The 21,896-nt window shown below is 43.7% G+C and overlaps 1 protein-coding gene across 1 annotated transcript in view; it reads left to right on the forward strand.

The window, feature by feature from the left end:
* The window catches only part of mtss1lb (MTSS I-BAR domain containing 2b), a 239,448-nt gene that overhangs the window by 102,682 nt on the left and 114,870 nt on the right, over positions 1-21,896 (forward strand). The window contains 2 exon segments of the mRNA XM_084309215.1: positions 6,958-7,019; positions 11,618-11,691. Coding sequence (XP_084165341.1) covers positions 6,958-7,019; positions 11,618-11,691 — 136 coding nt within the window.

Below are 21,896 nucleotides of genomic sequence, written 5' to 3' on the forward strand. Positions count from 1 at the left end.
AAATTAAGCCTCCAAAACAAAAACGAATAAATAACTAAATAAAGATTATTCACATTTATATTTATACAAACCGTCTTTCAAAAGCCAATTACACATTCTTAAATGTATATCAGCATTGTTCCACAAGTTAACCCCAACAATATAAATACATCTCCTTTAATCCCAGTAAATGTACAAACTTCTCTCAAATCCTATTTTCTTTCCTGTGTTGAAAAATATTATCTTCCTCTATCGTTCTGGTCTGGTGTCAGTTTCTTCTTTTGCTCTTGACTTGTTTTTTTTTATTTTCCGACTCCCATTCTTCAAAAGTGTTGTTTTCTCCAAATAGATTGAAAGAAATGTTGAAATCATTGGTGTGTTTTCCTTCCTGATCGTCAGCTGTGCTTCGCCACAGTTGATAAGTTTGGCAGCTGTGTTCTTTAATGTCGCTATGGTTACAGGTTGGGTAGTGGGTGAATGTACTGTAGAACGGTGATTAAACTTGGACCGAACTACATGCAAGGAAACTATAACAGAAGGAAGGGTCATCAGGTCAGAATACCAGCGTTCTATGCTCTGCTTGGTGTCCGACTTTGGTGCCAGTTCTATTGAAGCCTGTATTAAAATAATAAAAATATACCAGCTATCTGAGGACAAATACATCAACCAATATATCAAACGTTAGCTAGTTAACAATGCAACGAGGAGACTGTGATCCATATTCAACTCAATGTCAGCCGAACTGAAAGTTTCCACACTTGGCACCAATGTGTGTTCACGTGCTACACAGCGACGTGATGAAACGTCCTTCTTTTATAGTTTCCTGACTAAGTGTGCATTAAATGGTTTTATCGCACACCTGCCGGCCAATCAGAAAACAGTATTTACCCAGACCCTTGTGATTATTGTGATATTAATTTCTTCCATACATGGAACCGACAGTCAGCCAGACACAGTCACACAGGGAGTCAGAGTTTCACCAGCCAGCTGAATCTCTTAGCAGCCAATGCCCGACCACAACCAAAACATCAAGCCCCTTTGATTATGAACCTGAAAATCTCGATGTTAACGTTAACAGCGTAGGGCTGGGCGATATGGCAAAAAATCATATCGCGATAACGATATGATGTTATCATATCACTCGATATCGATAATTATCGAAATTGTTATAAGTAAAAAAAAATAATAATAATAATAAATGTATGTTTATTTTGCAGCAATTCTTTGTCGTTGCCACCATCTTTAGTGTTACATCCCCTCACACTCCAGTTCTCAGGCTGCAGCTGGTTTAAATGCGAAAGTAACCCGGCTTCTCTGCTGGCTGTGGCTCCAGGGGAGTTGAACAGTTCTGGCTCTGCTAGTTTCTTTTCTATCTTTTGGCGCTTTTTTGGTGGACAAACCACCGTACATGTGCACCGTGACTCGTGACTGGAGAGTAGCTCTGCTAGCACACATAGCCTACTGTGTACAGACGGTTTCAAACTGTATTTTAAATTAGAAAGCAAACTAAATAAATGGACAAGAGAAAAATAAATCTCAATTTGGTCAGTATTGTCATTTGGACAAGCAAAGCCATTACTTTAAGTCGCAGGCAAGAAAGACAAGTCTGTCCACTGTCTCTGGTTTTAAAACTGCCCTGTTGCAGATCAAAAAAAAAACCGATATCGATTATTAAAATATATCGCGATATTTATCGTTATCGTTATATCGCCCAGCCCTATAACAGCGTCTATCAAAAACACACAGAGATCCTTAGAACGAGAGACAATGCAAGATGATGAAGGAAGGGAGAGAGAGAGAGAGAGAGAGAGAGAGAGAGAGAGAGAGAGAGAGAGAGAGAGAGAGAGATATGGAGAGTGAGAGATGGAGAGTGAGAGAGAGACAGATGGAGATAGAGATGGAGAGTGAGAGAGAGATGTAGGGAGAGAGAGAGATGGAGAGAGAGGGGCAGTAAGGGAAGAAGACAAATGAAAATAATTTGGTTAATGGGGTGGAACAGGATTATGAGAAAGAGAGAGATGGAGGAAGAGAAGAGAGAGGAAGATAAGAGTGGAGTAGTGGGAGATAGATGAGAGGAGGAGTTGGGGAGAGATGGAGGGAGAGAAGAGAGAGGAAGATAAGAGTGGAGTAGTGGGAGATAGATGAGGAGGAGTTGGGGAGAGATGGAGGGAGAGAAGAGAGAGGAAGATAAGAGTGGAGTAGTGGGAGATAGATGAGGTGGAGTTGGGGAGAGATGGAGGGAGAGAAGAGAGAGGAAGATAAGAGTGGAGTAGTGGGAGATAGATGAGAGGAGGAGTTGGGGAGAGATGGAGGGAGAGAAGAGAGAGGAAGATAAGAGTGGAGTAGTGGGAGATAGATGAGGAGGAGTTGGGGAGAGATGGAGGGAGAGAAGAGAGAGGAAGATAAGAGTGGAGTAGTGGGAGATAGATGAGAGGAGGAGTTGGGGAGAGATGGAGGGAGAGAAGAGAGAGGAAGATAAGAGTGGAGTAGTGGGAGATAGATGAGAGGAGGAGTTGGGGAGAGATGGAGGAAGAGAAGAGAGAGGAAGATAAGAGTGGAGTAGTGGGAGATAGATGAGAGGAGGAGTTGGGGAGAGATGGAGGGAGAGAAGAGAGAGGAAGATAAGAGTGGAGTAGTGGGAGATAGATGAGGTGGAGTTGGGGAGAGATGGAGGGAGAGAAGAGAGAGGAAGATAAGAGTGGAGTAGTGGGAGATAGATGAGAGGAGGAGTTGGGGAGAGATGGAGGGAGAGAAGAGAGAGGAAGATAAGAGTGGAGTAGTGGGAGATAGATGAGAGGAGGAGTTGGGGAGAGATGGAGGGAGAGAAGAGAGAGGAAGATAAGAGTGGAGTAGTGGGAGATAGATGAGAGGAGGAGTTGGGGAGAGATGGAGGGAGAGAAGAGAGAGGAAGATAAGAGTGGAGTAGTGGGAGATAGATGAGAGGAGGAGTTGGGGAGAGATGGAGGGAGAGAAGAGAGAGGAAGATAAGAGTGGAGTAGTGGGAGATAGATGAGAGGAGGAGTTGGGGAGAGATGGAGGGAGAGAAGAGAGAGGAAGATAAGAGTGGAGTAGTGGGAGATAGATGAGGAGGAGGAGTTGGGGAGAGATGGAGGAAGAGAAGAGAGAGGAAGATAAGAGTGGAGTAGTGGGAGATAGATGAGGAGGAGTTGGGGAGAGATGGAGGAAGAGAAGAGAGAGGAAGATAAGAGTGGAGTAGTGGGAGATAGATGAGGAGGAGTTGGGGAGAGATGGAGGGAGAGAAGAGAGAGGAAGATAAGAGTGGAGTAGTGGGAGATAGATGAGAGGAGGAGTTGGGGAGAGATGGAGGGAGAGAAGAGAGAGGAAGATAAGAGTGGAGTAGTGGGAGATAGATGAGAGGAGGAGTTGGGGAGAGATGGAGGGAGAGAAGAGAGAGGAAGATAAGAGTGGAGTAGTGGGAGATAGATGAGAGGAGGAGTTGGGGAGAGATGGAGGGAGAGAAGAGAGAGGAAGATAAGAGTGGAGTAGTGGGAGATAGATGAGGTGGAGTTGGGGAGAGATGGAGGGAGAGAAGAGAGAGGAAGATAAGAGTGGAGTAGTGGGAGATAGATGAGAGGAGGAGTTGGGGAGAGATGGAGGGAGAGAAGAGAGAGGAAGATAAGAGTGGAGTAGTGGGAGATAGATGAGGTGGAGTTGGGGAGAGATGGAGGGAGAGAAGAGAGAGGAAGATAAGAGTGGAGTAGTGGGAGATAGATGAGGAGGAGTTGGGGAGAGATGGAGGAAGAGAAGAGAGAGGAAGATAAGAGTGGAGTAGTGGGAGATAGATGAGGAGGAGTTGGGGAGAGATGGAGGGAGAGAAGAGAGAGGAAGATAAGAGTGGAGTAGTGGGAGATAGATGAGAGGAGGAGTTGGGGAGAGATGGAGGAAGAGAAGAGAGAGGAAGATAAGAGTGGAGTAGTGGGAGATAGATGAGGAGGAGTTGGGGAGAGATGGAGGGAGAGAAGAGAGAGGAAGATAAGAGTGGAGTAGTGGGAGATAGATGAGAGGAGGAGTTGGGGAGAGATGGAGGGAGAGAAGAGAGAGGAAGATAAGAGTGGAGTAGTGGGAGATAGATGAGAGGAGGAGTTGGGGAGAGATGGAGGGAGAGAAGAGAGAGGAAGATAAGAGTGGAGTAGTGGGAGATAGATGAGGAGGAGTTGGGGAGAGATGGAGGGAGAGAAGAGAGAGGAAGATAAGAGTGGAGTAGTGGGAGATAGATGAGAGGAGGAGTTGGGGAGAGATGGAGGGAGAGAAGAGAGAGGAAGATAAGAGTGGAGTAGTGGGAGATAGATGAGAGGAGGAGTTGGGGAGAGATGGAGGAAGAGAAGAGAGAGGAAGATAAGAGTGGAGTAGTGGGAGATAGATGAGAGGAGGAGTTGGGGAGAGATGGAGGGAGAGAAGAGAGAGGAAGATAAGAGTGGAGTAGTGGGAGATAGATGAGAGGAGGGGTTGGGGAGAGATGGAGGGAGAGAAGAGAGAGGAAGATAAGAGTGGAGTAGTGGGAGATAGATGAGAGGAGGAGTTGGGGAGAGATGGAGGGAGAGAAGAGAGAGAGGAAGATAAGAGTGGAGTAGTGGGAGATAGATGAGAGGAGGAGTTGGGGAGAGATGGAGGAAGAGAAGAGAGAGGAAGATAAGAGTGGAGTAGTGGGAGATAGATGAGAGGAGGAGTTGGGGAGAGATGGAGGGAGAGAAGAGAGAGGAAGATAAGAGTGGAGTAGTGGGAGATAGATGAGGAGGAGTTGGGGAGAGATGGAGGAAGAGAAGAGAGAGAGGAAGATAAGAGTGGAGTAGTGGGAGATAGATGAGAGGAGGAGTTGGGGAGAGATGGAGGGAGAGAAGAGAGAGGAAGATAAGAGTGGAGTAGTGGGAGATAGATGAGGAGGAGTTGGGGAGAGATGGAGGGAGAGAAGAGAGAGGAAGATAAGAGTGGAGTAGTGGGAGATAGATGAGGAGGAGTTGGGGAGAGATGGAGGGAGAGAAGAGAGAGGAAGATAAGAGTGGAGTAGTGGGAGATAGATGAGGAGGAGTTGGGGAGAGATGGAGGAAGAGAAGAGAGAGGAAGATAAGAGTGGAGTAGTGGGAGATAGATGAGAGGAGGAGTTGGGGAGAGATGGAGGGAGAGAAGAGAGAGGAAGATAAGAGTGGAGTAGTGGGAGATAGATGAGAGGAGGAGTTGGGGAGAGATGGAGGGAGAGAAGAGAGAGGAAGATAAGAGTGGAGTAGTGGGAGATAGATGAGAGGAGGAGTTGGGGAGAGATGGAGGGAGAGAAGAGAGAGGAAGATAAGAGTGGAGTAGTGGGAGATAGATGAGAGGAGGAGTTGGGGAGAGATGGAGGGAGAGAAGAGAGAGGAAGATAAGAGTGGAGTAGTGGGAGATAGATGAGGAGGAGGAGTTGGGGAGAGATGGAGGAAGAGAAGAGAGGAAGATAAGAGTGGAGTAGTGGGAGATAGATGAGGAGGAGTTGGGGAGAGATGGAGGAAGAGAAGAGAGAGGAAGATAAGAGTGGAGTAGTGGGAGATAGATGAGGAGGAGTTGGGGAGAGATGGAGGGAGAGAAGAGAGAGGAAGATAAGAGTGGAGTAGTGGGAGATAGATGAGGAGGAGTTGGGGAGAGATGGAGGGAGAGAAGAGAGAGGAAGATAAGAGTGGAGTAGTGGGAGATAGATGAGGAGGAGTTGGGGAGAGATGGAGGGAGAGAAGAGAGAGGAAGATAAGAGTGGAGTAGTGGGAGATAGATGAGAGGAGGAGTTGGGGAGAGATGGAGGGAGAGAAGAGAGAGGAAGATAAGAGTGGAGTAGTGGGAGATAGATGAGAGGAGGAGTTGGGGAGAGATGGAGGGAGAGAAGAGAGAGGAAGATAAGAGTGGAGTAGTGGGAGATAGATGAGGAGGAGTTGGGGAGAGATGGAGGGAGAGAAGAGAGAGGAAGATAAGAGTGGAGTAGTGGGAGATAGATGAGAGGAGGAGTTGGGGAGAGATGGAGGTTGTTCAGGTCAGATTAGGAACTGCAGCGGACATTTTATTTAATTTTTTTTCAATTATTATCTTTTATTTGGTTTTAACATTTCATTTATATACAGTTGTAAAATGCAAGTTATAAATATATAAATTACATTTCCTAACTAAACAATTACTAACCCTTCCCCGACCCTTCCTAGTACAAAAAGAAACATCGAATGCATGATTTACTTTAAGACCATGATTGTCTGTGCTACTACCTGAATAAAATAATAAACATGACAACAAAAAGAAAAACAGGCAGACAAATATAGAATATAAAAAGACAACATCCACAATCTCTATGCTTCAATTGGCTCTCTCTAGTTCATTTAGGACATTTTGTTTGACTGTATAACACTGTTCTTTCTGAAACAAAATAAAAAAATAACCCAGATCCTCCATTTTGGAGATGGGGTGCTGTTTAAATGTGCTGCGCTGTACCAGTGTCAGAGATCCTTTATATCCACACAAGCACTTGCCCTATTTTACTGCAATGTCACTTCTGTATAAACAATTGGTGGGGGTTAGCTAGTCAACATTAATGAGGAGTTTACTAATTAAAGCTATTGCAACAACTGTTAAATAAATATAAAGACAAAGCTTAGTAGATATAGTGGCACAGTGTTTAGCACTGTTGCCTCACAGCCAGAAGGTTGTGTGTGCAAAGCCCCTTCGAATCCTCCTGCATTGTAAGTCGTGCTTTAACTACATTAAACATCCTTTGGTCTGCTTTTGTGAGGTTTTGTCTGCCCTGGTCCCTAAATCAAACACGCCCACACTTCACTGGTTCAGTTGTTGCTCCATGTAACTATTTGAGATTCCAGACTCAAATTGTGATAATCTTTTCTCCTCCACAACGAGAGTGAGATAAATGAGCCGGTTAAGTCAAGTGAGAGAGGTGCATGACTGCATGTAGGCTATTATTGTTGATTCTAACCTGTGTCTTTCTCTTTGTTCTAGTGTTCCTATCCGGTGTGGGAGGACTTCAGTGCCAAGGCCACCAAGCTTCACTCCCAGCTCAGGTAAGCTACCTGGGGACAGGATACCATCATTGGTTCTGGTCTGGTGCCACCAATTAAATATCACATTGAAACCTCTAGCCATCTTGTGTAGGCATGGTGTGATCTATCCTGGGTGCTGTAGTCAAGTGTAGCATTTACTGTACTGTACCAGGTTTTGATGTTGGAGGAAGAGGGCTTGGTTGACTTAAAGATGAAGGCCACCCATTTTATAATTCATGTTATTCCTGTGCGCCAGGACAGTTCAGTCTATGTATGGATAACATGCAACACACCCTCCTAAAGCTCTCAGAAGATTTTTTTCTTTAAATGTAAGAATGATTACAATCGGTGGCTGCTTCATAGACCATGAATGGATTTATGGGCCTATTTACATGTCTGTGTAGCTCTTACACCCTCAAGTTAGGTTTACATTCAGGTTCAGACCTGTTGGCAAAACTAGAGCATAAACCTCATCTGGGTGTGAGAACTCAACTTAAAGGGAAATGTAATAATGTTTGCAATTGTGGATACAGTGGTACATACACACAGTGGTACATACACACAGTGGTACATACACACAGTGGTACATACACACAGTGGTACATACACACAGTAGTGGAGACAGTGGTACATACACACAGTGGTACATACACACAGTGGTACATACACACAGTGGTACATACACACAGTGGTACATACACACAGTGGTACATACACACAGTAGTGGAGACAGTGGTACATACACACAGTGGTACATACACACAGTGGTACATACACACAGTGGTACATACACACAGTGGTACATACACACAGTAGTGGAGACAGTGGTACATACACACAGTGGTACATACACACAGTGGTACATACACACAGTGGTACATACACACAGTGGTACATACACACAGTAGTGGAGACAGTGGTACATACACACAGTGGTACATACACACAGTGGTATATACACACAGTAGTGGAGACAGTGGTACATACACACAGTGGTACATACACACAGTGGTGGAGACAGTGGTACATACACACAGTGGTACATACACACAGTAGTGGAGACAGTGGTACATACACACAGTGGTACATACACACAGTAGTGGAGACAGTGGTACATACACACAGTGGTACATACACACAGTGATACATACACACAGTGGTACATACACACAGTAGTGGAGACAGTGGTACATACACACAGTGGTGAGGACAGTGGTACATACACACAGTGGTGAGGACAGTGGTACATACAGACAGTGGTGGAGACAGTGGTATATACACACAGTGGTGAGGACAGTGGTACATACACACAGTGGTGGAGACAGTGGTACATACACACAGTGGTACATACACACAGTGGTACATACACACAGTGGTGGAGACAGTGGTACATACACACAGTGGTACATACACACAGTGGTGGAGACAGTGGTACATACACACAGTGGTACATACACACAGTGGTGGAGACAGTGGTACATACACACAGTGGTACATACACACAGTGGTACATACACACAGTGGTGGAGACAGTGGTACATACACACAGTGGTATATACACACAGTGGTGGAGACAGTGGTACATACACACAGTGGTACATACACACAGTGGTGGAGACAGTGGTACATACACACAGTGGTGGAGACAGTGGTACATACACACAGTGGTATATACACACAGTGGTGGAGACAGTGGTATATACACACAGTGGTGAGGACAGTGGTACATACACACAGTGGTGGAGACAGTGGTACATACACACAGTGGTGAGGACAGTGGTATATACACACAGTGGTGGAGACAGTGGTATATACACACAGTGGTGGAGACAGTGGTACATACACACAGTGGTGGGGACAGTGGTATATACACACAGTGGTGGAGACAGTGGTACATACACACAGTGGTACATACACACAGTGGTACATACACACAGTGGTACATACACACAGTAGTGGAGACAGTGGTACATACACACAGTGGTACATACACACAGTGGTACATACACACAGTGGTACATACACACAGTGGTGGAGACAGTGGTATATACACACAGTGGTGGAGACAGTGGTACATACACACAGTGGTGAAGACAGTGGTACATACACACAGTGGTGGAGACAGTGGTACATACACACAGTGGTACATACACACAGTGGTGGAGACAGTGGTACATACACACAGTGGTGAGGACAGTGGTACATACACACAGTGGTGAAGACAGTGGTATATACACACAGTGGTGAAGACAGTGGTATATACACACAGTGGTGGGGACAGTGGTACATACACACAGTGGTGAAGACAGTGGTATATACACACAGTGGTGAAGACAGTGGTATATACACACAGTGGTGGGGACAGTGGTATATACACACAGTGGTGAAGACAGTGGTATATACACACAGTGGTGAAGACAGTGGTATATACACACAGTGGTGAAGACAGTGGTATATACACACAGTGGTGAAGACAGTGGTATATACACACAGTGGTGGAGACAGTGGTATATACACACAGTGGTGAAGACAGTGGTATATACACACAGTGGTGAAGACAGTGGTATATACACACAGTGGTGGGGACAGTGGTATATACACACAGTGGTGAAGACAGTGGTATATACACACAGTGGTGAAGACAGTGGTATATACACACAGTGGTGAAGACAGTGGTATATACACACAGTGGTGAAGACAGTGGTATATACACACAGTGGTGAAGACAGTGGTATATACACACAGTGGTGAAGACAGTGGTATATACACACAGTGGTGGAGACAGTGGTACATACACACAGTGGTACATACACACAGTGGTGGAGACAGTGGTACACACAGTGGTACATACACACAGTGGTGAGGACAGTGGTACATACAGTGGTACATACACACAGTGGTGAGGACAGTGGTATATACACACAGTGGTGGAGACAGTGGTGCATACACACAGTGGTGAAGACAGTGGTATATACACACAGTGGTGGAGACAGTGGTACATACACACAGTGGTGGGGACAGTGGTATATACACACAGTGGTGAGGACAGTGGTATATACACACAGTGGTGGAGACAGTGGTACACACACACAGTGGTGAAGACAGTGGTACATACACACAGTGGTGAAGACAGTGGTACATACACACAGTGGTGGAGACAGTGGTACATACACACAGTGGTGGAGACAGTGGTACATACACACAGTGGTGGAGACAGTGGTACATACACACAGTGGTGGAGACAGTGGTATATACACACAGTGGTGGAGACAGTGGTATATACACACAGTGGTGGAGACAGTGGTATATACACACAGTGGTGGGGACAGTGGTACATACACACAGTGGTGGAGACAGTGGTACATACACACAGTGGTGGAGACAGTGGTATATACACACAGTGGTGGAGACAGTGGTATATACACACAGTGGTGGAGACAGTGGTATATACACACAGTGGTGGAGACAGTGGTATATACACACAGTGGTGGAGACAGTGGTACATACACACAGTGGTACATACACACAGTGGTGGAGACAGTGGTATATACACACAGTGGTGGAGACAGTGGTACATACACACAGTGGTGAAGACAGTGGTATATACACACAGTGGTGGAGACAGTGGTATATACACACAGTGGTGGAGACAGTGGTACATACACACAGTGGTGGAGACAGTGGTATATACACACAGTGGTGGAGACAGTGGTATATACACACAGTGGTGGAGACAGTGGTACACACAGTGGTGGAGACAGTGGTACATACACACAGTGGTGGAGACAGTGGTATATACACACAGTGGTGGAGACAGTGGTACATACACACAGTGGTGGAGACAGTGGTATATACACACAGTGGTGGAGACAGTGGTACATACACACAGTGGTGGAGACACACAGTGGTACATACACACAGTGGTGGAGACAGTGGTACATACACACAGCGGTGAGGACAGTGGTATATACACACAGTGGTGGAGACAGTGGTACATACACACAGTGGTGGAGACAGTGGTACATACACACAGTGGTACACACACACAGTGGTGGAGACAGTGGTACATACACACAGTGGTGGAGACAGTGGTACATACACACAGTGGTGGAGACAGTGGTACATACACACAGTGGTGGAGACAGTGGTACATACACACAGTGGTGGAGACAGTGGTACATACACACAGTGGTGGAGACAGTGGTATATACACACAGTGGTACACACACACAGTGGTGGAGACAGTGGTATATACACACAGTGGTGGAGACAGTGGTATACACACACAGTGGTGGAGACAGTGGTACATACACACAGTGGTGGGGACAGTGGTAGCCTGGATAAATTAATTTATGGATACACCTCAAATAATCAGACAGTCTCATCTAGAGCAACAGTCACTGTCTACGTCAAGGACAAATCTATGGTGCCCAGTAAGTAGCCATCGGATAAGTAGCTACAGAGAAAAGTAAACTACAGTGAATAAGAACAATGAAGAACAATGAAGACTTCAGACAGAGAAACGAGTCAACACTGATCCACACTAAGTCTCTCTCTCTCTCTCTCTCTCTCTCTCTCTCTCTCTCTCTCTCTCTCTCTCTCTCTCCCTCTCTCTGTAGGACCACGGTCCTGGCTGCTGTGGCCTTCCTTGATGCCTTCCAGCGGGTGGCTGACATGGCTACCAACACCAGAGGTATGACACACTGGCTACTGGTCCTATGTGTGTGTGTGTGTGTGTGCGTGTGCGTGTGCGTGTGTGTGTGTGTGCGCGTCTGTGTATACGTGTGTGTGTGCGTCCGTGTATGTGCGGGTGTGCACAATTAGCAGAACACCTCAGATCCTTTGCTAAATGAAACATTTGTAAAAACTATACACTAATTTATAAAAAACACATTTTGTTACCATATGAAACACACGTTTCATGGGAATTAATTCAGTTTGAACCAGTTACACACACTGCTGTGCTTAACCTAAAACACATCAGTGATTAGAGTACTGTAAGTGAAGTACACAAGAGAATGTGCAAATATTATACAATAGTTTCACCAAACACTTACACAAGACCAATGCTGTAGACTGATGAAAATATAATATATTTGTCTCCATATACCCAAATCAATGATGCAGACTGATGAAAATATAATATATTTGTCTCCATATTATACCCAAATCAATGATGCAGTCAATGTGTCAACATGGAGAATCACAACAAAGCATGTCCTAGTTTTCATGCTACTACAGTAAGTAGTGTGAATAACACTGTAAGCTCAGCAAATATCAGACAAACATAAAATACTGTATCCAGTACAGGTTACAATTACATTAAAACAAAAACTAAAATTTCAAAAATGTAGAGTACAGAAAATACTAGACATTATCTCTTCGGGATTTATGGGAAATTGGGACATGTTTTGTTGTGATTCTCCATGTTGTCATGTTGACTGATTTGGGTATATTGAGAGAAAATGTATATCTGCATCATTGGTTGTCTTGTGTAGTGTTTGGTGAATGTATTGTATATTTTCACGTTCTCTGTGTACAGTACTTCACTCTCCTTCCATTTTGGTTGAAGACAGGTGAACTCACCTGCTGCATTTGTATAGTGCTTACAGGTAAACCTGATTGGTGTATCTACAATTAAGCAATCGTGTGTTTGTGCACCTGATGGCTGTGTTTAGCCAATTGGTTCATATGTGTGGTAATTTTACATTCTGTGTCTAATGTAATGCAAGTGTTTTTAGTGTTTTGAAAATCACTGTGTGTATTGTTTAGCAAAAAGTGTGAGGCTGACAGTGTGCTTATAGTGGTGCAAGTCTGGGCCCATGTTGCTACGTTCTACCAACACGTTAAAGCTACGTTCTACCAACACGTTAAAGCTACGTTCTACCAACACGTTAAAGCTACGTTCTACCATCACATTAAAGCTACGTTCTACCAACACATTAAAGCTACGTTCTAACAACACATTAAAGCTACGTTCTAACAACACATTAAAGCTACGTTCTAACAACACATTAAAGCTACGTTCTACCATCACATTAAAGCTACATTCTACCAACACATTAAAGCTACGTTCTACCATCACATTAAAGCTATGTTCTAACAACACATAAAGCTATGTTCTAACAACACATAAAGCTATGTTCTAACAACACATTAAAGCTACGTTCTAACAACACATTAAAGCTACGTTCTAACAACACATTAAAGCTACGTTCTAACAACACATTAAAGCTACGTTCTACCAACACATTAAAGCTACGTTCTACCAACATGTTAAAGCTACATTCTACCAACACATAAAAGCTACGTTCTACCATCACATTAAAGCTACGTTCTAACAACACATTAAAGCTACGTTCTAACAACACATTAAAGCTACATTCTACCATCACATTAAAGCTACATTCTACCAACACATTAAAGCTACGTTCTACCATCACATTAAAGCTATGTTCTAACAACACATAAAGCTACAGATACAGCGCTCAAAACTCAAACCTCTCATGCGCCTCTACCACTCCTCCACCACTGCACTCCAAACTGATTGTGTGACTCCTATTGTTCTTGACTGGGCCAGATTTCACACCTCCACTTCCTCCCACAGGCTGGGCAGATTTTCATCTTAAATTTGTATTCGTCCCAAATGTCCCAGCCCCATTGGATTTCTTAGCTTTTTTCACTGTTTACTTATCATGCATTGCAACACTAATATATGGTCAGAACCCCAAGTCAGACTGCCCATATACAAATTATTTTGGGGGTCTGAGGGCAGTAGCCCCCGACCCCCTCCCTGGGGAAACACTTAAGTTAACTACCCTCCCTTTGTTCCCCCAGCCAACAGCCCCGGAAAATTAACACCTGAGTAGACTTAAGTGGCACACAAGCAGCAACAAGCAGCAGACAAGCAGCAGACAAGCAGCAGAATTGGTTTGATTTTTTAGCGCTGCGTCTGTATGTTCTACCAACACATTAAAGCTACGTTCTACCATCACATTAAAGCTACATTCTACCAACACATTAAAGCTACGTTCTACCATCACATTAAAGCTATGTTCTAACAACACATAAAGCTATATTCTACCAACACATTAAAGCTACGTTCTACCTACACATTTAAGCTACGTTCTACCAACATAATAAAGCTACGTTCTACCAACATATTAAAGCTATGTTCTACATTAAAGCTACCCCACTTGGTTTTGCACTTTTTTTTAAATGTTTTAGTTTTGGTGTTATACTGAGCCTGATGTGGCCAGCAATAGCACCCCTATCCCCACTCAATGCCAACCCACACACAAAATGTAAACAAATTGCGCTCTTTTTCCTAGAGGTCACTGTTTGTCACCATAAGGGGCCTTGTCCACAGATAGCGTTTTTTTTCAAGGCGGACCGCTTTGAAAATCAAAAATATGCATGCCCAGAGCGTTTCCATAGCGTTGGACCTCAATCTGCTTGAGTCTCGCGACTCCCACGGCTCCGCCACTTGCTCGATTTTGATTGGTCTGTCGAAAAAAGTGACCTTGATGAGCGGCGCTCCTCTCCAAAAGTTGAACTATTTTCAACTTTATGCGCTGGGAGCGCTCCGCCCAAAAACGCTAGCCGCCGAGAGCGCTAAAACGCTTGGCGTGGCGCTGGGAAAAGGAGTGCGCCTGTCGCGTCTTTAGCATAATGACAGAAAGGAGCTGGCAACTCATAAAAAGCTGGCTGTGGACACGGCCCCTAACAGATTCTACCTTTAAAGTGAATTGAATGCAGTGGTTAGGGAAAGGAGGGAGGCTTCCCATAAGACAGACCGATTAAGGCTGGTATTTAGCATCTCTGCTGTTGTGAAGTCCTCTTACTTCCTGTTTTGGTGATGTAATAATAGAAGAAAAATCTTCAATAGGTTAATGAGGTTTCATAACCCCCCAGGATCTGTTAATCCTGTTGAGAATCACTATTTAATTCAGAAAATACAGCTATTTCATCTAGTGTCATACTGTATGTGTGAAAATACAGCTCTTTCATCTACAGTATAGTGTCATACTGTATGTGTGAAAATACAGCTCTTTCATCTAGTGTCATACTGTATGTGTGAAAATACAGCTCTTTCATCTACAGTATAGTGTCATACTGTATGTGTGAAAATACAGCTCTTTCATCTAGTGTCATACTGTATGTGTGAAAATACAGCTCTTTCATCTAGTGTCATACTGTATGTGTGAAAATACAGCTCTTTCATCTAGTGTCATACTGTATGTTTGAAAATACAGCTCTTTCATCTATAGTGTCATACTGTATGTGTGAAAATACAGCTCTTTCATCTAGTGTCATACTGTATGTGTGAAAATACAGCTCTTTCATCTATAGTGTCATACTGTATGTGTGAAAATACAGCTCTTTCATCTATAGTGTCATACTGTATGTGTGAAAATACAGCTCTTTCATCTATAGTGTCATACTGTATGTGTGAAAATACAGCTCTTTCATCTATAGTGTCATACTGTATGTGTGAAAATACAGCTCTTTCATCTATAGTGACATATTGTATGTGTGAAAATACAGCTCTTTCATCTATAGTGACATATTGTATGTGTGAAAATACAGCTCTTTCATCTATAGTGTCATACTGTATGTGTGAAAATACAGCTCTTTCATCTATAGTGACATATTGTATGTGTGAAAATACAGCTCTTTCATCTATAGTGTCATACTGTATGTGTGAAAATACAGCTCTTTCATCTATAGTGACATATTGTATGTGTGAAAATACAGCTCTTTCATCTATAGTGACATATTGTATGTGTGAAAATACAGCTCTTTCATCTATAGTGTCATACTGTATGTGTGAAAATACAGCTCTTTCATCTATAGTATCATACTGTATGTGTGAAAATACAGCTCTTTCATCTATAGTGACACATTGTATGTGTGAAAATACAGCTCTTTCATCTATAGTGACATACTGTATGTGTGAAAATACAGCTCTTTCATCTATAGTGTCATACTGTATGTGTGAAAATACAGCTCTTTCATCTATAGTGTCATACTGTATGTGTGAAAATACAGCTCTTTCATCTATAGTGTCATACTGTATGTGTGAAAATACAGCTCTTTCATCTATAGTGTCATACTGTATGTGTGAAAATACAGCTCTTTCATCTATAGTGTCATACTGTATGTGTGAAAATACAGCTCTTTCATCTATAGTGACATATTGTATGTGTGAAAATACAGCTCTTTCATCTATAGTGTCATACTGTATGTGTGAAAATACAGCTCTTTCATCTATAGTGTCATACTGTATGTGTGAAAATACAGCTCTTTCATCTATAGTGTCATACTGTATGTGTGAAAATACAGCTCTTTCATCTATAGTGTCATACTGTATGTGTGAAAATACAGCTCTTTCATCTATAGTGTCATACTGTATGTGTGAAAATACAGCTCTTTCATCTATAGTGTCATACTGTATGTGTGAAAATACAGCTCTTTCATCTATAGTGTCATACTGTATGTGTGAAAATACAGCTCTTTCATCTATAGTGACACATTGTATGTGTGAAAATACAGCTCTTTCATCTATAGTGACATACTGTATGTGTGAAAATACAGCTCTTTCATCTATAGTGTCATACTGTATGTGTGAAAATACAGCTCTTTCATCTAGTGTCATACTGTATGTGTGAAAATACAGCTCTTTCATCTATAGTGTCATACTGTATGTGTGAAAATACAGCTCTTTCATCTATAGTGACATACTGTATGTGTGAAAATACAGCTCTTTCATCTATAGTGTCATACTGTATGTGTGAAAATACAGCTCTTTCATCCTACAGTGACTATATGTGTCCCTGACGCAGTGTCCTGTTAGCCGAACACACTCTGTCAGCTGCACGCGGTCACCATCCAGCCGCGCGGGGGGCCGTCAGGGTGCCATCGCGGCCAGCGGAGAGGTGCTTAATCCGGGTCACACAGAGTCAGGGACGTAGCCTCTGATTCAGCTCATCATCCACTGGCTCCGTTTGTGTCCCTGCTGTGTTCTTCCTCTCAGGCTACACTTACCGAGGGAGGAATGGTGTACTGGGGATATGCAGTGTTATTTGCGGTTGTGTGGGAAGCTGTCATGTTGGGTCTCCGTCTCCGTCTTGTGCCGAGTTTGAATTGGACTTGTCCCGGTGAATACGTGATGTAACAGTCACAAATGTGCCTATTATATTTTTGTATTATTATTTAGTTCCAGTGCCATGTTTGGTCACTACGTGGCGCTCCATCGTTTGTACCTGATGCCAGTGACTCACGTCACTTCCTGTCTACCTGCCGTCCGGCACAGCGCTAGCTTGTCTATTAAGTTCTCTAGTAAGGATGTGGCTGTGAATCTTTTTGTTGTATCTACATGTGTAGCCTATTGGATGAATATAGAGCCGTATGGCCATGCAGGCATCGTATGGTCATAGGCCTAACTTTGTGTTTTTTAATAATAAATGGGTGTGTCCTAAATCCCAAGAGCGACAACGTCTGGTTTGCTGCTTGCTAAGCTAAGCTATCATGGTACGGTTATTTCATGCTGACAAGTAGGCCTGCCGCGATAAGCAATAAATCGATTAATTGCCGCGATAATTAAAAGTAATGCAATGATTTTGACGGGCGCGATTAATTGCTATTTGCGCCTTGTCAGTCACTGTCCGTGTGGGGGGCCGCTGGCCATACTACAGAGCACAGCTCCGTGGGGCAGTAGCAACGCCACATATAGTTTAACTACATTTCTCAATGGTGTTGCTCCTTTTAACCAAGTAGCGTTATTTATAGTGTAACGTTAGCTATTTTTAGACCCAAGTAGTTACTCGCTACTGCCCGGAGAAACTGGACTGCTAAATAAAGATGAAAGATCGAGTGTTGATTCTCATTCAAAGCTAACAACATTAGCTAACAAACGAAATACAACGTATAGCATAGCTACAACACAGAATAACGTTAATACAATTACATGCATCATTGTTTACAATGAACGGGTGGGGCTAGTCAAAGGACTGGACACGGGGACAAGTTAAACATGAATTCATTTATTATAACGTAGTAGGTAGTTTCGAGTCGTGCTGCAGTGCCTACGCGCCACAGCTATTCTATTATATACTGCTTTGACGCTTCCTCCTCATCGTTGATTGCCTGTAGTAGCTGCATCTAACGTTAGTAGCTAACGTTAAAACTAACCTAAAGTTAGTTGTTCACCAACAATCTCAATATTTGTTTTATCATTAGCTCAAAAACACAACCGGACGAGACAAGTTGGCCGCTCATAGGTGGCGGTGCCGCTAGGATAATAACAACAGTACTTCCGGTCCGGTCGGTGGGCTTCAAAATAAAAGTCTAAACACCGGAAAAGACGGAGCGGTGGGCTTCAAAATAAAAGTTTTGGGAAATAAATTTCTCAAAAAAAAATTCTCTAACCGGTCGCAATAATATCGCTTATCGCGATATTTTCGGGGGCAATTAATCGCCCAGCAAAATGTGTTATCGTGGCAGGCCTACTGACAAGTTGAACTCACACAGCCAGACACGTCACTGATAAACTTAGTTGTAATGTTGATCGACATGAAGACTTATACTGTACATGGGACTTACTGTATTTGTGTCATGTTACATTGTGTGACAACCCAAAAATAAATCAATTTAAATGAAAACATATAGTTTCTGCCTTCAGAAAGTTTTACAAGAAGTATAATTTCTGTTTTTATGTCTGTTAGATTACTGGTTTTGTAGCCATATATGGCAGATTATCTAAAAGGAACCCACCAAAATAATGGGACCTTTACTTACCGTCTTCTCCAGACAAGAAGATAGATACCCATTTCCTCTCTGTGTGTTCAGTAGAAAGCTATCCAGCTGTAAACTAGCCTAGCTTAGCACAAATGCTTGGCAGATACGGACAACTAGCCTAGTTTAAAACTCCAGGAGAGGTGTTTATGGCCATCATTTAGGCTAGCTGGTCCGTATCTTTTGCATACAAAACCATAAAACAACGACCACAGACAGCTGGTCATGGTATCATATTTAATAATAATTGAATTAAATCAATATTACCTGGTATCGAAAATATTGAGACCAATAAAGATACATTTTCAACACTTATTAAATACTTTCGTTTTTGCAGCCAATCACTACCGCCCTTATTGTATCCAATATGACTTTGCTTATTCATTAATCAACACAAATATATTTTTAATTGTTACCATGGAGCCGCATTTTTTGTACCTGCACCAGCCAAAAACTGCTGTTTCGGTATTGGTATGGAATGCAAGGATGGATATTGGTGTTGTACAGTACATTGTCAAACACTACCCAGTCCTACAGGGAGATCCCAGCAGCCAAATGTATAGATGTAGCAGTACTGTCTATCTGTATGTCATGTATGCCATATATGTTATGATGAATTGAAAAGGGGGGACCCTGATGTAAACAAGACGAAAGTCTTTCTCTGGTCTGCATCCCCTTAACAATTGTGTGTATTGAGCTGTACTGTACTGTACCCATTCTGCAATCTGTTAATAAAGTTTTCAATCAATCAATCAATCAACCATCTCAGCTAGAGCCCCTGGCTTTAGATCACTTCCTCCCTACTCCTCCATAACAACCTCCATGTTTCAGACTCTCCCCCCCCCCCCCCTCTCTCTCTCTCTCTCTCTCTCTCTCTCTCTCTCTATCTCTCTCTCTCTCTCTCTCTCTCTCTCTCTCTCTCTCTCTCTCTCTCTCTCTCTCTCTCTCTCTCTCTCTCTCTCTCTGTAGTCTGTTGTCTCATTAAGAAGGACTTGGCCTGGGAGCAGTGAGACCCACTGAGCCCTGCTTCCCATGCTGACTGTGGGCACTGTCCGTGTGTTTGTTTGTGTGTGTGTGTGTGTGTGTGCGTGTGTGTGTGCGTGCGTGTGTGTGTGTGTGTGTGTGGTGTGTGTGTGGTGTGGTGTGTGTGTGTGTGTGTGTGTGTGTGTCCGTGTGTTTGTTGTGTGTGTGTGTGTGTGTGTGTGTGTGCGTGCGTGCGTGCGTGCGTGCGTGCGTGCGTGCGTGCGTGCGTGCGTGCGTGCGTGCGTGCGTGCGTGCGTGTGTGTGTGTGTGTGTGTGTGTGTGTGTGTGTGTGTGTGTGTGTGTGTGTTACAGAGCATGCCTTGTGGCGTTGACCTCTGGGACAATACTGTAGTGTGACATCAGGAAACATCCTGAGGGGACCACTAGAGACAGAGAGGAGGGAGGAGAGGGAGCGAGGGAGGGAGGGGGGGGGAGTGGGAGAGAGGAGAGGGGGCAGTGAATTATGAGGGGGCACAATAAAAGAGGGAGGAAGAGAGAGAGAAAGAAGGAGAGAGGGGGTGAAAGGGAGAGAGAGGGATGGCATTGGGGGGGGGGGGGGGGGGGGGCAGAACAAATCAGAAGCAGAGAGAAGAGAGGGACGTTAAGAGAGGGAGAAGAGAAGAGAAGACAAACATTAACACCATTAAAAACATTAAAATGGTTCATTCATAAAAAGCCTGCCTGCCTATTGATATTTAAAACCAAAGGGTTGATACTATGTAGCTCTGAGGTTGGGGTGAGAGAGGAGATGAGGAAGGGAGGGAGGGAGAGAGTTGGTTGGAAGAGATAAAGCACATTGGCAGAGGGATGGAGGGAGAGGAGGAGACCAGGAGGGGAGGGTGAGGGAGAGAGGGATGGAAGGAGGATGGAGAGTCGGAGGGATATATAGGGAGAGATGGAGGGAGGGGATGAGGGAGAGATGGAGGGAGGGAGTGAAGGAGAGAGAGGGGAGGAAGGAGAGACGAGATGGAGGGAGAGAAAGGGAGGGAGGCGATGAGGGAGAGATGGAGGAAGGGAGGGAGAGAAGGAGAGAGAGGGGAGGAGGAGGGAGAGAGGGAGGAAGGAGAGAGTGAGAGAAGGAGGGAGAGAGATGGAGGAAGGGAATGAGGGAGAGAGGGAGGAGGAGATGGATGCACATTGTGACTGTTGCTTAATTAAGACAATAATGTTGTTTTGTATTCCTCTCACCAAAACAACAGGCCTCTCAGAGCTGGCCTACTTAGAAAGAGAGAGGGAGAGAGGAGGGGGACGGATAAGGAGAGAGGGTGGGGGAGGGGAGGGGTAAGGAGAGGGGAGAGAGAGGGGGTGGGGAGGGGGTAAAGAGAGAGGGAAGAGGGAAAAGAGGCTGAGAGAAAAAAAGGAGGATTGGGGACAGACAAGAGAATAATCAACCGTCCAATTCGAAGTCCAATCAACCTTTACAACCCTAACATCTACCCTAACTGTACCAGTCCTATTAGTTCATTCTCATTTGACCTATGCGTCATCCATAAATACAGAATTCATTCCCAATTAAGAAACCGGACTATACACAATTCCACACCTTTTGTCGTTACCGCCCACCCTCGTTACACGTAGGGGGGTGGGACGATACATCGATTGCAGATCAATACATCGATCTAATTATCAATGATCCAATAGAATCGATGCAAAAATAATCATAAATAATAATAAACGTCAGAGGAGTTTGATAGTATTTACTGAGGATGGACAGATAATGTTGATATTTAAACATAAAAAATAGAATACATAATAAATGTATACATGATCATGCAACATAAGAAAATTGTTGTAGGAACGGTTTTGGGAGAGGGGAGGTTGGGAGGGGGTTTTAGGCTGTGTGTTGTGAGTTCCAAAAAATGGAACTTAAAGTTTAAAGCTCACTATATCAAATGTGGCACGTTACAATGAACAGGAGGTCTATTTGTATTAGATTCTTTTTCATTTAAATGTCTGGAAGAGCTAAAAAATTAAAATGTCAAATGATATTTTCGTTGCCTTTTTTGAGTTGATCTAAATGTTACTGATTGTGTTAAATGGGCCTATGATATCGCCTCATATCGATCGCAGGCACCTGAA

This window comes from Notolepis coatsorum, assembly GCF_963971535.1.
Source record: "Notolepis coatsorum genome assembly, chromosome: 2".
In the NCBI taxonomy this organism is placed as follows: domain Eukaryota; kingdom Metazoa; phylum Chordata; class Actinopteri; order Aulopiformes; family Paralepididae; genus Notolepis; species Notolepis coatsorum.